Source organism: Lepisma saccharinum, chromosome 11 (genome assembly GCF_977018435.1).
Source record: "Lepisma saccharinum chromosome 11, izLepSacc3.1, whole genome shotgun sequence".
Classification (NCBI taxonomy): domain Eukaryota; kingdom Metazoa; phylum Arthropoda; class Insecta; order Zygentoma; family Lepismatidae; genus Lepisma; species Lepisma saccharinum.
The window spans coordinates 45,905,670-45,922,538 of record NC_139239.1 but is presented as its reverse complement, the minus strand read 5'-3'; the positions used below and the strand labels follow the sequence as shown (position 1 = coordinate 45,922,538).

The 16,869-nt window shown below is 35.4% G+C and overlaps 2 protein-coding genes across 2 annotated transcripts in view; one reads left to right on the top strand and one right to left on the bottom strand.

Annotated features, from left to right (window-relative positions):
* The window catches only part of LOC145994763 (cytochrome c oxidase assembly factor 1 homolog), a 329,972-nt gene that overhangs the window by 11,873 nt on the left and 301,230 nt on the right, over window positions 1-16,869 (bottom strand). The window lies entirely within an intron of this gene.
* hop (tyrosine-protein kinase hopscotch) overlaps window positions 1-16,869 on the top strand; it is a 59,905-nt gene that overhangs the window by 5,107 nt on the left and 37,929 nt on the right. Inside the window, exons 2-10 of the mRNA XM_083131004.1 lie at window positions 395-1,171; window positions 3,806-4,056; window positions 6,823-6,942; window positions 8,427-8,587; window positions 9,936-10,067; window positions 11,120-11,247; window positions 14,038-14,250; window positions 14,930-15,051; window positions 15,653-15,806. Coding sequence (XP_082987130.1) covers window positions 437-1,171; window positions 3,806-4,056; window positions 6,823-6,942; window positions 8,427-8,587; window positions 9,936-10,067; window positions 11,120-11,247; window positions 14,038-14,250; window positions 14,930-15,051; window positions 15,653-15,806 — 2,016 coding nt within the window. The 5' untranslated portion in view covers window positions 395-436. The remainder of the gene's footprint in view (window positions 1-394; window positions 1,172-3,805; window positions 4,057-6,822; window positions 6,943-8,426; window positions 8,588-9,935; window positions 10,068-11,119; window positions 11,248-14,037; window positions 14,251-14,929; window positions 15,052-15,652; window positions 15,807-16,869) is intronic.

The window sequence follows — 16,869 nt, the reverse complement described above, 5'->3', positions numbered from 1 at the left end:
CAAGGCACTCTCTCGAGACGTAGTGTTAAAATAGTTATAAGTAGTAAAAGCACTGATAATGGATAGTGTCTAGTTAACATTGCATGTGGAAAACCTCCTATCGAGGAAGGGCATACAGCATATAAAAGGCCTCTTCTACTAAAAGTTAAATGATTTCTTCTGTTTGCATAAGTGACTTATGTCCCAACATTATAAGAAGCATGTAAATAGTCTCAGTTTTGATGCAGCCATTATAATTTGTGATAATAATCATTCCCTTTAGAGCACAATTGTATTTCTTTTCCTCCAGAGGATGTGTTGTGAACCTTGTGGAAAATAGATGCACCTTGTTTGTGAAAAAATAATTTTCTTTATGACATGAGTAATTAATAATATATATTTTTTCTAATTTCAGGCTCACATAATACTCCTGAAAGGTCGTTGAATTTGAGACACCATGGAAGAATGGTCTACTATTGTGGTTCACTTGTGCAAAGATAGTGAAACTCGTAAGATTGAAATTAACCAGAAAACAACAGCAGAGGATGTGTGTATGGAATTGTCAAAGTCGGCGGGGATAGGGCCTGTTGCGAGACATTTATTTGCTTTACGTATCCATAACAACACAACATGGGTGAATTCCAATCGACTATTAATTGAGGCCAGCAAGCATATTGAATATGATTTCAGACTTCGATTCAAAGTACCTTCTCTGAATCGATTGAAGGCGGTGGACATGAATGCCTTTGACTATTACTTTCACCAAGCAAGATGTGACATTCTAGAGAGTAAAATTGCAGACATAAGTTATGAAAAATATAAGTCAGAGTTAGTTGGTCTGGGTGTTGCGGATATGTATAGAGTTATGTTGGAAACTGGTGTCCAAAGTGATACAGTGGAAAGTGATTACAAGAAATACATTCCCAAGGAAGTGATAAAGCATCATTTGTTTTTTATCAAGAAACCAATTCGGGACAGCTTAGGAAAGATAAAAAAGGGAGGAAGTCACAATGTAGCTTATGTGAAAGGGGAGTATTTAAATCAGTTTGAACAGATGGCTCCAAACTATTTAATAGAAGAATACAAAGCTCTAACTGATGATGGTGAAAATTATCGATCAGTGTCGATAAATATTAATCCATTTGACAAAACTGAACCTGGGTTGAAGATTCAGTTTAATGGAAGAAAAGAGGTAGAAACTCTTTTGTTGTTTCAATTTGATAGGAGTAGCAGTAGTGCATAGATTTCATTCTGTGTGTGTTTCATCCTGGTAATCAAAAGAACTCTTGCACAAATTGAACTGCTGAAACAAAAAAAGAATGATTTGATACTCATTTTCTTACACTGTTGCAATTCATTGCTTATTGTAGCACACATGGGGTTTAAACTTGCATTGCATTGTAAAATAAATACTGGGTGGGGCAGAAACAATTAGACAATTTAAATTTGGTGCATACTGACGTCTTTGCAGGTGGCATGGTGAAACACACATCCCTGAGTAGAGTGGTTTAAAGCCTCCAGTCGTCATGCAGTGTAACACATCATGTTTTTCGATGACATTTTGACATCGGAAGGAATGGAAAGGTTCAGAAATGCCAAACAGTCTCGAATTGGGTTACACAGTTCAAGACTACTGCATCCATTGTCAGCAAGAGGCCTCCTGGTCGCGGAACTATATGAACACCGAGAATGTGTGCCGAGTGCCAGAAGCATTTCAGTGGAGTCCTCAGTGTTTCCACAGCAAACGCTCAATGCTCTTCCGACCAACGCTGCATGACAACTGAAGGGTTTAAACCACACCATTCAGGGATGTGTGTTTCACCAGGCCACCTACAAAGATGTCGATATGGCACCAAATTTAAATCGTCAAATTGTTTCTACCCCACTCTGTACAAGCAAATATGTATGATCTGAGAATGAAGTAAGTTAACATTTTTGTAATTAATCAACATTATGCTTATTTTCTGTTTGAAATTAAACTGTAGCATACCATGACAGTGTAATAAGGTGCATGGAAGTAGGGATCCACACATTCTCAATCTTTGCAATGCTAAAACTGATGTGGACACGGTCGTACACTGATTCCCACATGAAATCACCTAACCCAGATCTCCTTCATAAGCAGTCAGACTCCATACCAATCGCACCAGCATCATAATGCCAAATTCTGAAATTCCTCCTTTGTATGCGTAAAGCTTTCATGCTCCAGTTTGTGGAAAAACTGCTATATATCAGCAAGAGAAAAACATATGAACTGAACTCTGACATTTCGATGCAGTTTGATTTTATGCTCAGTTAGGTTAAACTGGACTAAGCCAAAAGTTTCAATGGGATTCAAACCACCGTGAAAGGTGCCTCCACCAAAAATGGGGCCCAGAACTTCACTATCACAAGGCAAAAGCATTAGTCAGTACACTATCTTAAAAGCACAGGTGTAATCTGCACATTGTGCATTGCACTTGGTTGCAAATTTGAAAGCTTGATCATGAACTTCCACAACTATTTCTGTTTTGGTTATTTCTCATCACTTTCTACCTCTTGCGTAATTGCGATGACGATGGTGATAAACTGGTGACCAGAATTCAAAACTGGGACCTCTGCATTGTAGGCCCAACTTCCATAACAAAACTGTAGATACTAAATGTAATATGTAGGGAGAGTGAAATGTCACATTTATAGAAATTGTGCATTGTTGTTTTTATTCCACTTTTAAATTTATCTAGGATGATCACAGCAGAATATCATACTGGGATAAGAATTAGGGTATCTTCATTTGGCAACAAGTTATCCTAAGAGGGCTTTCAGACAAACCACAAATGGCAAGTGTCATTTGGAAATAAACATTCAGAAAAGAATGCAATTTTCTTAAATGTCACTTGTTGCTTTTGTATCACTCAGACTGGGCCATTTTATCAGTAGTGTGCATCGTGTCGCATTGGTCTGGTGGTCTCACATCCATAGTTAATGATTTTTTACAGACTGAAGGGGCCCATGTCACTTGTCACTTCATTGTGAAACTCCTGTGTCATGTCACTTGTAGCTTGTTACTTTGGTCTGAAAACTCCCTAATTGTTAGAGCAGTGACCACATAAAGTACAACTAATACAATTTGTAATATATTGTTCATATTTGCTCAGTTTACAAATATTTATTACCAGTAGTGGTGTTTCGGTGCAAAAAGTGGGGGGGGGGGCAAAGCTTGTTTACTTTTCTCGGTAGATAAGGCTTAGCAATAAGAGGTCATAATGCAGGGGCAAGAAGTGGAAAAAATGGGGGGAGCTACTAGCCCCCAACCCTAATTGCCACCACTGTTTATTACAAATATTTCAAAGGAGTGAAAGAATTCAAACTGACCAACTAACTAAAAACAATGGAAAATAATTTGAGCATAACAATTACTTTAAGTTCCTACAAGTGTTTGCAATCACTTGTTGATTTTTTAAAAACTTGTTCAGGTTTCAAATCAGGTACTCAGCAGTATATTTGGGATGATGATTGGATGACATTTTAAAGGTGTTATTGCAAAAATTCAACACTGCACTTCAATAGTGTACACTTATTCTTGTACAAGACCAAATAGTGCAACAGCTATTAGGGTTGCCATTTCTTCTGTTACCTGGCTTGAAACTGACTACTTCCTGGAAACGAACACATGTGTTTTAAAACTCGTAAGTGCACACATTTTCCAGCAATAATAAATGAAAATGTGGCAGTTTTGGGAACAGCCTGCACCTATTTTCATATTGAACTGTGCAAATTTTTAAAGAGTGTCACATCATTATTTTGGATCTAGCATAATCAATTATTTCTGTTTGAATTTTTCCAGTGGCAACATATCTGTGGAATAGACGAACTTTGCTATATATCAGTTAGAAATGATGGGACAGTGGAAATCTCAAGAAAAAATGGTATACCCATCTATTTTAAGTTCGAAAATCTCTCAAAGATGTACTCCTTTGTTAGTCTGTTGGATGGATATTACAGATTAATGGTGAAATGGACATTTAATCTGTGTAGTGATGTTCACACTCCCTCCTTGCAGAAGTTAATGTCATTTAAGTGTCATGGACCAGTAGGGTAAGTTCTATGTGTTTACTAGTTTCAGTTTGACACCTATGTACAGAATTGAGTCATTGAATATAATGGCTGATATACTGGGAACATGAATTTTGCATTATAGTGGCATTTTTACTTATCTGGACAGTTGTACCTACATTCTAGGTCATTTGAATATCATGATAATATGACAGTGTTTTTAATTTGTGCATTATACTATGGCCGTATATTTATGGTGAATGAAATATCAAAGTTTCAGTACAAAAACTGCACTTTTCAACATCAAAAGTGGTATATAAAATGGCATTTTGGTGTTGAAATGCTGAATATAACTGTAAATTTGATATAAAAATTACACTTGTTACACAAAATAAATATTTCCCTTTTGATAGCATGTTTATATAGTTATCAGAGTATTAAATTTATTCCCATGTAAAGGAATGCTAATCAAATATTTACAGCAGAATTAATAAATTTTCCATGATTTGCATAATGCACAGGATAATTCAACTTCAAAAAGTGTTGAGTTGGTAAGAAAACACCAAATTTCATGTTTAATAGTTTATTTCTCATTTTGCATCATTTTGTTACAAAGTGTGGTAGGGAAACATACCACACACCTTTCAAAAACATGAAAAACGAACATTACAATGTGTTATTACACATTTCGTGTTTCCTGTCAAAAATGGAATATGCTTGTCACTAATTGCAACACATTTCATTTGTAACTAAATACTAAGCCTGTTCAGCGAAAGAACAGACTTCAAAATTCTATTTTTGTCTTTTCCATCAAAAGCCAGGGAGGTTCACATGAACCGCTGAACCAATCGACTTTGTCTAGTTGCCGTGGTGAGGGGAAATTCTCATGTTATTCTGTGTTGCCAAATTTTTCATTTTGAGTCGTTTTCGAATCAGGTGGCACCCTCAAGAAGGTCAAGCACGTTGAAGCCTAATAGTTTTCCTGGTGTAGCAAGCAGATGGGTCTCCTATTCCCTGCCTCTCCCTGAAATGCGAGTGAAGGCTTTTTGTTGACAGCGAAAGGTTTGATGAATGACTGGATGAAAATCAGGCATGTAGCAATACCACTTCTCCCCCCCCCTTGAAATTCCCACAAGTGGAGCCAAAAAGTTTGGGTTTCCTGATGTTCATTCAAGGTCAACTTTACATCATGTGGATAAATGAAAATTTGCATATTCACACGTTCTGTATATTTTGTTAATTTTCTAAATAAACAATGAGAATGAATGATATAGATGAAACTGATGAAGAGATGTACACAACATAACACCAATGCCTGAGCCAGAACTGAAATGCAAAACCTTTGTTGGGAAGATTGTGTGAGGAAGCAACACTTGCATTAGTAAAGGAAAGGAAACTTTATTCAATATTCTCTAAATGGAACTAATGTAAGCCTCTAGTGATGGAAAGTCAAAGATATGAAAGTAAAGGAAAGAAAGAAAATAAAATGCTGCAATGAAGATAAAAGTAGGGATTTTAAAACTTCAAAAATACTTTTATTAAATAATGTAAATAAAACTTTTGTGCTTGCAAGTGGCTGACCTGTACTTACATTACAAGTGGTTAAACAAGGAAGGTTAGAGAAAAAGCAATACCAGGAATGTGCTGAATATAAAAGTTATCTGACCATAGTATGAGGTCCTGCTGGCAGTGTGCTGGCTTAAGTTCCAAGTAGTCTTCTTTTCAAGTTTAATCACTTTTAATGTTTTAATGCCTTTAATTCCACGAGGATGTGTTAGCCATTATACAATGTCACACTAAATTAGTTTGAGTTTTTATTTTAAGTCCACTTTATGCACAGAAAGGCTAATTAGGATTGGATGTACAGTTTAAAGTGGGATCTGAAACACTATGTGCCTCCACCAGCTATAAAACCTGGGTCCCCTTGATTAGAAGGTGACAATGTTACCAATATGCCATCGAGAAGCCCTACGCACCAAATTAGTACTATTGGCCAAATATGTTGCATGGCCGACTCACAGTCTCACCACCAAAGGTTCTGGATTCAAGCCCCAGCCTAGGCATTGTTCATTTTCATCACTGAGACTAACCAGAAGTGGCAGAAAAGTGGTGCTATGTAACCAAAATATAAATTCTAATTACGATCACACTTTTGTTAATTTTGTACCACTACAGGTTAATTGTTATGGTGATCATTTCTTTTTCTTCCTATTTTGTATTTTTCTTTGCTTTTCTACCTCTTGGATTAATCACAACAATGATGAAAAGTGATAAACAGGGACAATGCCTTACCCTGGCTTTGTAGCTCGTTATGATGCTGGATGACTTATGGTGAAGATGAATGAAGTAATGCAGTATGCCAAAAGAATCATTCAAGTTTTACGTGCAAATGAAACCAAAGATCCCTGACTTTGTACAGTGGGATCCATGAGTATTACCTTACAAATTGTCCATGACTATTTTCATTAATTTTTCTCTTACATCCTATGTGTTTTTAAGCGTTGGATGTTTATGTATGCTGGTGCAGAAGTTGTCAACAGCTTGTTTTGAGTTTTATTTTAATTCTTGAAGCTCTTATGGGGTCAAATGAAGTGCACGAACATGGTGATGGACAATTTGCATGGTAATACTCATGGATCACACTGTACCACATTATGTTAGCTACTACGTTCCCTCAAGAAAATAAACATTTCATATGATGTCCAACTTTTATTGTCTATTGATCCTGATTTTAAAATTGTCTCTATCCTTTTTTAATGAAAATGTAACTGCTGCAAGTATTTACAATATTTATTTATATATTTTCAGTGGGGAATTCTCGTATGCTAAACTTCAAGAAAAGAGGAGTAACAAGCCTGGTTGTTTTATTTTAAGGGAAAGTGAAATGAAATATGGGACTTACTTTCTGGATGTGTGTGTTGAAAAAAGGTATGTTGCAGTTACTTTAAAAGTATAAGTAACTTGTTGAAAAAGTTGTGTGAAAATTTTGGCTCAACCAGTTCAGCCAACTTCTCTGCCACGTTTTAAGAAATTAGTCCTTCTGTGCAGCTTCACTGTAAAATTAAATTAATGAATATATTTATTTGAGCACTGCTATTGTGGGTAAAAAAGAATTATATCTGCAATGTGAAATAAACTAGTAGTTTGATTGGCAACTTTCTTCTATCCATAAAAATTGTAGGGTATCTTTTGTGGAAGCAGCATTTTTGTGTATTTACTTTGTTGTTGTTTGACAAGCATGGGCCCTTACAATTTTTCATAATTAGTTTTATAAGTTATTAATTTGAGTTATCAGCATTTTTATTTTTATTGTGTATGTATGCATATTTGCATGCAGAGTTTAGTTTACTTTATGTAGTATTTGGAAAAATGAGTTCTGTCTGTAAAAGTGTCAATTGTATGAATGTGAGCTGGGCCCCGTGGCAGAGTGGTTAGCACATCGTGCTTCGACGCTAGGGGACCCAGGTTCGAATCCTGGCCTGGGCATGGATATTTGTGAGTGTCCATTCATCAATTTCATCATATCATCACTCATTCCCATCTTCGCAACTTAGTCAAAAGTGGCACAAAAAGCAAAGTAAAATAAAGCAAAGCAATCAATCAATCAGCATGAATGTGAGTATTTGAAATATTAATGTAAGCAGGAACTGATTGACAATTTCATCATTAATTCTGTTACCACTTGTTTCATTTACTTGTACAGTGAGATGCATATATACATATATATTACAATGTTTCATGCAATAGCATGAGCAAAGTGTCAGTTTTGTCCAGAACTGTATGCTACTTGGTGTGCACCCAGCAGTGGATGCTGAGAACACAAGTTTCAAATTCTGCTACTTATTCATTTTTGTGTGTGTGTGTTAAACCCGAGATTATAAAAAAATATATTTAGCAGGAGCTAGAGATGATTTCAGTTCAGAAATTGGATCAAATAGCCAATTTTGTAGGGTACACCTATGCTATCAGTCTCAAAAGTTGTGGTTAAAGTCTCTTATTAACAGGAGGAAAGCTTTTGTCCTGACTTAATATGTCCACCTAAACTCTGATCCTGATTAGCCTATCTGTGCATAAAGTGGACTTTAAACAACTTCAACCTTAAGCACTTGTACTTTCTCATTTGTATCAAATTGTGGACACATGCTTACTTTCACATGAACAACTGTTAAGTTTTAAGTGTTCACTTGCCCCCTCCCTTCATAAAATATTGTTATATTCATTCAAATGATTAATATATTGATGGAAATATTTTCTCGAGATGTTGACGGTGTGTTCTGAATCGACACCCGAGCTCACCAATGCTTGGAAGCCTTATCAGAACACACCAGGTTGAGGGCCTGAGAATATCTCTTCACCAATTGTTGCCAAGAAAACTTCGACATATTTTAATTATTATATTTTTTTTACTGCAGTACAAAACCCAAGACTTACAAGATTGACCAAAAAGATGAACAAAGTTTCTTGTTCAGTGCAGACTGTGAAGAATATCCATCCATTTCTGAGCTTATTTTCACTTATAGATCACAAAAGGGGGCCATAAATTTGGTTGAGTGCCTGCCTCCATCTGAATATGGTAAGAAAAGGATTGTTATATATTTTGTAAGGGTCTGTCTTCCATCAAGGTGTAACAGAAAAATGTAATAACTGTAAAAGTGAGTAAATATGTTGTAGATTTATGCTAGGAATTGAAATTTGAAACGTAAGTCCCAATTTGTCTCTCTAAAAATGCTTTTAGTCACCACCAGAGAAAAATAATAATAACAATATCCGTAATTATCAATATGAAGTTGTGCTGCCAGAAGGAGAAGAAGACTGTGTCACTTAAACTTTTGGTACTAGATGTGTTCTTATTTTCATAACAATTAAGCCTTTGTTAATGTTTCAGGACATGATAAATTCATATTCTCAAATACACTGTAATACTGTATGCTGTAAGTAACATTAAAACTCATTGCCCCATGAGGGCCAAGTCTGGCAATTTTATTGGGTAATGGGTAATGTGTAGTCAGTGCATCAAGCTCCATCACTGCGGTTTCCTGCCTTTCAAGACCAGATTCTGCTACTGTTGCTTTCAAGTCGCTCTCCAATTGTTATCTTGATGCTGAATCTACACTGAAATTTTGGAGCTCCCACCAGCAATCAAACCTGGGACAACTTGCACCAATGTAACCATAATATACCCAATACAGAAATTGAAACACTATGTTTCCAGTGTTTCACGATCCATCTTAAAAACAGGATGTGGAAATATGAAGTAGACATGATTTTTCCAGGTCATCTGTTTTGTAATGTCTTTCATAGGGATGGACCAGTAAAAAATTTAGTTACTGTTAACCCACATTCTACCAATCTAAGATAAAATTGCAAGTGATCCTTGAAGAAGAGCCTGAATGGATAATTTACATAAGCAAGTTTGTACTGCATTCTGATTACTTTGGCTGTGCATAGAACACTGTATAAATATACTGTTATTATTTACATATTTGTTCACCATATATTTACAAACAGCACACTAATTAAGAATAAGTAAAATAAGTGTTCAGTTACTTTTAATATTGGTTTTCGCATGTTATTGTTTTTTAAACTCAGTATTTCCACTGTTTCAACAATCTTCTTCAGGTGAAAACAAGGATGATTAATGTAATGTTGGATAAGTGAAAACTAATGTCTACACATATTACTGATTCTTAATAATGTTGGCACGAGCTATGCTTTAATAAATGTAGCACATTAATTACTTTATAATTGGTTGTTACACAAACTTCTTGTTTGCATCATTAGAACCAATGAAATACAAAGAAAAACACTATATTACATACTGTAGTTTGTTTATTATTATTTATTTATATTATTATAACTCAAATAAGAACATTTCTCTTCAAATTGTACAAGGACAAGCTTCTGAGACTAACTTATTGCAGATAAATCTCCATTGTTGCTATGCCGATCTGAGTCAGAAGAAATTGAAGAAATAACAGGTGGTAGTCTCACGGCTGGATTTTTTGGTGGAACACCGCAGTGTATTGACTGCCGTGCATTACAGGTGTATCGAGGTATGTATTAGAATTAAACCTCTTAAGGACTTCATTTTACAGTACTTTAGAACTCATAAAATCAATAACATTTTATACAACTATCCTTGTGAGAGGATACTTAGGAGAAACATTTTTTGCTCTTTGAAAGAGAGTTTTTGTTTTTAATTTTTTTTTAGCAAATCGAGCCATTTCTACATTTAATGTCATACTTCAGACTTATCATATGGTAACAAATTTAATAAGCACAACTTTAAGACAGTCATCGAAGAGCAGATCTAATACAGAACGTTTCTGTCATTATTTGGAATAAACACATCGGAGAAAAATTAATTGTTATTATTATTATTGTCTTAATTATCGTTACAATTTATTATTATTATTATTATTATTATTATTATTATTTCAGGTCCATAACATAATTAAGTTACATTATATCTTACTTTGCATGTAAGGGCACGAGTTTTCCTTTCATCAATTTATCTTCATCATTGTTCATCCTCATTGTCGTGATTAATGGAAAGAGGTAGATAAGCGATGTAAAATGAGATAAAAGTAAGTAACTTTACACACTTGGGTTTTTATCAATGGCAACATTGTCAAGAAGTAGCAACAGTTGTAAATGAGTTTGATATGCAAATGATGTGCTGTTTTTTGGCCACTTTGGGCTGTGCATAACATTATAAAAATTATAAAAAGGAACTACTACTACTACTATTATTATTATTATTATTATTATTATTATTATTGAAAACAGTACACAAAGCACACTATATATGGCAAAGTTCCACAAACATCTCATATCATGAGAGTTTATGACTGAAATTAAGGAATGGGTAAGTTATATTACAGCTTGCAAAGAACAATGTTGAATGTTTTTCATCACAAGACATAAGGTGATTTCTTTCCTGCAGCCTTGCAACTATGTGTGGGGCCTTATCTTCCAAACCATATCTTTCACTTCTTGGAATAGGGATTAAAGGCCAATTCTAATACTTTTTGTGTATCTTGTCATTATTTTTTATACAGAGGGGTAGAACATTTGTTTGTGTAATCATGAGTTTTTGTTTCAGGTCAGAAAATGGAGAAGAAGACTGGAAAGTATGTGGTATACAAGAGCATGTGGAAACTTGCAAAAGGCAAAAGAACGGAAGTTGCTATGAAAGTTCTGAAACAAGAATACTGTAAAGACTACCTGCATGTATGTATAGAATTACAGCATTATTTATTCTTTCTTTCTTCCTCTCCCTTTAATTAAGACGTGAGGAAAACATATAAATTAGCTGATGCCATACAGCTTGACCAAGAAGAGAAAAACCCTCTGGCGCTGTCATGTAATTTTCTACCATAAGGGAGCATGGTTGATGTAATCAGCTGTTTACTATGTAATCATTCCCTTGCATTGCCAAGATGTGAGATGTTCTTCAACGCCTCTGTTCAGTGCCAAATGTTTGTGTCATCATGAAGGGGAAAATCATAAACAGTGAAAGTAAAAATTGAATTGTTAATGTTGTTGAGGTTTTTGACAAAGAAACCAGGGAGAGAAGTTATCACCGGCTGAATACTGCTTTGTTGTATCTCCACTTTTTGTCGGGAATGAGTTGATGACATTATCGTGTTCCATACATGTTAATGCATCACATTCTGTATGTCAATAATAATAAAATCTTTGCACAAATCTTGTAATGTATTTAAAATACACATACATCAAACTTCAATCGACTCTTCTGAAAAGTGAGTGCAGATGGACATACAACATTTTCAGCCAGGACGGTGGCAACATGGATGTACTTGGCACAAATGAAAGGTGAAGTGACAGGAGAAAACACTACTTTAGTTTGGGAGTTTGTCAGAGTTTCTGTCATCTTGGTTGAGCTGTACCCAATTAATCTAAAGTTAATTGTTGATATCTATGAGACTAGTAAATATGAAGAACGAAAGTTAATGATCTTGCAAATAAAAGTTGAACATGGCATTATATTTTTTTTAATTGAAAAACTGAATCCACTTGTTTCAAATCACCATGTATTTGCATCTCTGGGAAGTAGCTCTACCGCTAGGGAAGTTTGATGATCTCTGGTGTGTCCTATTTATGCTCCTGGCACATTTTTGTTATTTCTTTGCAATATTTTGACTGTTATGCATTCATTATCAGATCATTTAAACAAAGACGAACTGTCACAAAAATAATGAAATTCATGTTTAGGAAATAAAAGACATGGATAAAGTTAGTAATTCACTTATGTGTATTTAAAGTAATGAAAATTATTCAATTTGCATAATTGTCAGGAAATTTAGACTCCAGAAAAGTCATGACATGTTCAGGGCTCGAAAAATCCCAGTCGCCATGGTGACTAAAAATTTCAGCCTGGCGACTGTGATATTTTGCTGTAATATGTACGAAATTTTGAAGATTCTAAGTTCAAATTGCAGTACAGCGTAAGTTAGCAATATTTTTTTTTATCAACGTTGTGAACATTCCATAGACTCAGTAACAATTTCTTACTCTTTGTCCCACATTTCCTGCTTTCTCAAATGATTTAGTGATGTTTTGAATACCGTGATGCTCAGCTTCTTATACAGAATGTTTCAAAAGTTGCACAACCCAAACTTTGAAAATGTATATCATGAAACTGTAAGAGATATTTACACCGGGTTTTCTGCATTATGAAGCCTCATCCATTGAGATATTTTTCATTGCATAAAATTATCAGTTTACGTCATACAAAAAAATAGATAAATTAATAACTGGCAGAAGGCAGGGTTAAAATTTTGAGAGAGAAAAATATCTACAAAATTATCAAAGGGTCATAATTAGATGTCTGATGACTGATACCATGTCAATCTATCATTTACGACCAGTATTGGTCATGAGCAATATTTGATGGATTTTTGACTGACAATTTTATGGTTTGAGTGAAAAAGTGACATTTTTGGGACATATCTCTGTAGATGGCAACACAAGCAGGTCGAAATATTGTCAAAACACGCATGCAACATGTGCATAAGTATTGGCCATACATTTACATGAAAAATCATAAATCAAGATTTTGTGCCGAAATTGAACTCTAGAGAATTCTAGACTGGCCCTAGTTATCCTGAATTCTCTTCGCTCACTTTCGCCGCTACTGTGCCTGTTTTTTTAATTGATTCAGCTTGGTGTATACATTGGAGCAGCGTGTGTGCTTTGCTGAAGACTATTTTACTACTAATTTTTACACTCATGTGCAAGAAGTTTTCAAAGAAAAATACCCTGCTTCTGCTGTACCTCACAAAGCAACTGTTTTACGACAAATCAAACACCAACAAATGATCCCACAAAATGTTAAGAGTTGGTATTTATTGTTGAAAATCAATTCTCAGATGTTCTCTTCAAATTAACAATGTTTTTTCAAATAATGTAATTGCTTTTATTTGGATAAATGCTAAAATAAATTTATTAACCCAGTGATAGCCTACATGATCAGTTACGTTTTCATGATATACATTTTCAAAGTTTGGGTTGCGTGACTTTTGAAACAATCTGTAGTATGCACAATTGCTAGTAGGTGGTTCCCTGGCACCTTATTTTCAAAGTTGGTGCCTAGCTTTGGAGTAAATTTTTCGAGCACTGGACATATTTATGGATTCCACAAGATCCCCTACTCCAGAGAAATACCGGTGATTTTATTCAAACAAAAACTGAAACCACAGTATCAGCTCACCCCTAAAATTATTTTCCAAGAAGTATGCATTTCATCATTGACCTGGATTTCTTGAGCCAGGCTCTCTTGGTTAGCATAGCATGTGACAAAGTCAGAGGTCCTAGTCCTCAGTAATCCTTGTGCTGTTTTTTCCCTCATCTATTTAATCATCATTCATCCTCATCATTGTGATTAATCTAGAGAGGTAGACAAGTGACACAAAATAATGAAACTATAGTACAATATTCTAAGCTGTACCACATGTTACATGGTTTGTGTTATAATCACACATTTTTGTCTGTCCATAGGAATTTCTCAACTTGGCAAGCAAATGGGTGTTTCTGCAGTCACATGCTGTTGTGAGACTGTACGGGGTGACTTTGTCCAGCCCAATAGCAATGGTCATGGAATACCTCAAGTATGGGCCTCTGGATGCTTACTTACGGGAACACAAGCAGGATATTAAGCAAGTGGATCTTGTTGAAGCTAGTACATATCTCGCCACTGCATTGTGGTACCTGGTAAGTTAGTCACAAATATCAAAGCAGTAAAAAAACATTTAAGTTTTATTATATCTTCATTTGCAAGAAGGATTTGGGTGTGTCAAAGATGAGTGAGCCCTGAAAGTTGTGGTTAAATACACTAGATGCAAGAAGAAAAAGAAATTAAAAATAATTATCCACCAAGCAGCTTGTGTCCTGATTGGCATGAAATCAAACAAGCACAGTGAACTTTCCAGATGAATTAAACATTGACAATGGACCATATTTGGATTCTGTTACTGCAACTACTAAAGTCCAGCAGTTACAGTGGCAACATGCCCTGTAGCTCTCAACAAAGTGGTACTATAAGCAGTGCTCAAAATGGAGGGATGTAGGGATAGGGAGCGATGTCCTCTTCCCAGGTAGAAAAATTTATGCAAAGCATCCCTCCAGACATCACTAAGGCTCAAGCAGACATCCCCACCTAACAGTTTCCATTATATACACTAATATAATAGCTTTTACAATAACAAAAATAGATTTCTTTTTTGTTATCTTTTGAGACATCACTCTTGAAACATAACACCAAAATTATTATGTTTGTGCTTGTAAAACTAGTTATAATAATGCTATATACACTATATACCTGTAAGAAGAATAAAATAGCCAGCCTATAAAAGTTTAATGAATTAATTTCTATTATTAACTCTCATTATAGGAGGAGCAGGGTGTTAACCATGGGAACATACGATGCAGGAAGCTACTAGTCGCAGCTCACAATGATAGCACGTTCAGGGTTCAGCTGTCTGATCCAGGGCTGCATGTTTATTCCCCATATGAGTAAGTACATGCAAAAATGTCTTCAAGAGCCTCAGTGAAATGCATAATGTATATGAAATAGGAAAGGGAAGCTTTGGATTTTGCATATCTTCCAGGATAATTAGACTCCACAAAAGTGTCTCATTGCATTTTCGCAGATCCCATGAATGATCCAAATGCCAGGAAAGTATTGGCTGTTATCGACAAGTAAAATCCAGCCAATACTTTCTGATACTAATACCACTGGCATCAGCCGATACCTATACATCAGCAACAATATCGTCTCGGTCATATACTTTATGTCACATGCCATCAACATTGTAAAATTAACAAAGATAAATAAGGTACAACACAAACCTTCTTTTGGTTATCAGATTGGCATTGATGTGGATAACCATAAGAAAGTATATGTTGTAACCGTTGGCTTGATTAGTTAATTCTACAAAATCTGCATGCTTGACAGTAATCTTGGGAATAACAATAAAGCTTCTAGTCATCAGATGCATATTGTAATCTATCGAATGTTTTCTTTGTAGCTGTCCCAGTTTCTAATTCAGCGACAGGTGATACAGGCAGATTGACATGGGCATCACATAATGACACTTTTTTTTCTCTCTCACAGAATACATTGGATACCTGTAGAATGCTTCATTGACTTCAATCTAGTGAAAAAGTCCATTCCTGCAGATGTTTGGGCCTTTGGAACAACGCTGTGGGAAATATTTTCTTACGGAGAACCACCACCTGAAGCTAGTGATGTAGAGATAATGAAAACGGTACGTTCCTTGCAAAATTGTCCTCTTATCTGTCACCATACCTACAATATATAGGCCTTCTTGATGGTGTAGTAATTTTGTCACCTTGTAATCAAAGGGTCTTGGGTTCGGTAGCTGGTTTGGATCCCACTTTAACTGTAGGTCCAGTCCAATTGCTATCTACGCGTAAAGTGGACTTAAAAAAACCCTCAAACAATCAATATATATTACACACACTCAGAGACAGAACAATTCCAACAAACTTGTTGGATGACATCAAAATTGAAAATTTTTCTAGTAAGTTTTTCTTTATTATCTTCCTTGCATGCAATAAACATACATAAAAAAACACAGTTTTCATTCATATGCAGTTCAATAATATAAAATCTATATTTATCATTTATTTTACAGACATACAACCAACTTTAACCATCTACCTAGGGGTCCCGGGTTCAAATACTAGCCTGGGCATGGATGTTTGTGAGTGTCCATTCATCACTTTAATCATATCATCACTCATCCCCATCTTTGCAAATTAGCCAATAGTGGCACAAGAAGCGAAGTAAAGTAAAGCAAATCAATCAGTCAATCAATTTAACCATCTACACTACAACTAACAAACTCTGAATACAGATTTGTGTACTCATGAATGTTGTGCATACAAGGTCTGACAATTAAGTTCACGAACTTATCCTAGGAAAATGTGCTATATAACTTATTGCTGAATAGCACTGTGGTCACCTTCAAAGCACTCCCCTTGGGAAGCTATACACCAAAGCCAGCACCTACTCCACAGGCCCTTAGCCAAGAATTCTTAGTAAAGGGGGGGGGGGGCGAAGTCAATCCTAGAGGGGGCAATTTTTTAATATATTGTGTTGCATTGGCAGATAGATGTAGCAGGGTGCAGAGGGGCACTTGCCTTCCCTCCCTTCTCCAAAAGTGATAAGTAACAGGAAAGGGATGATATCTTGAAACTCCAACAAACAAAAAACGTACGAGCAACATCAAGTAACAATATTTCGATAATGACCTTTCGGACTACCAAACAATACAAAGATAAAGTTTAACAGAAATAGGCTAATCG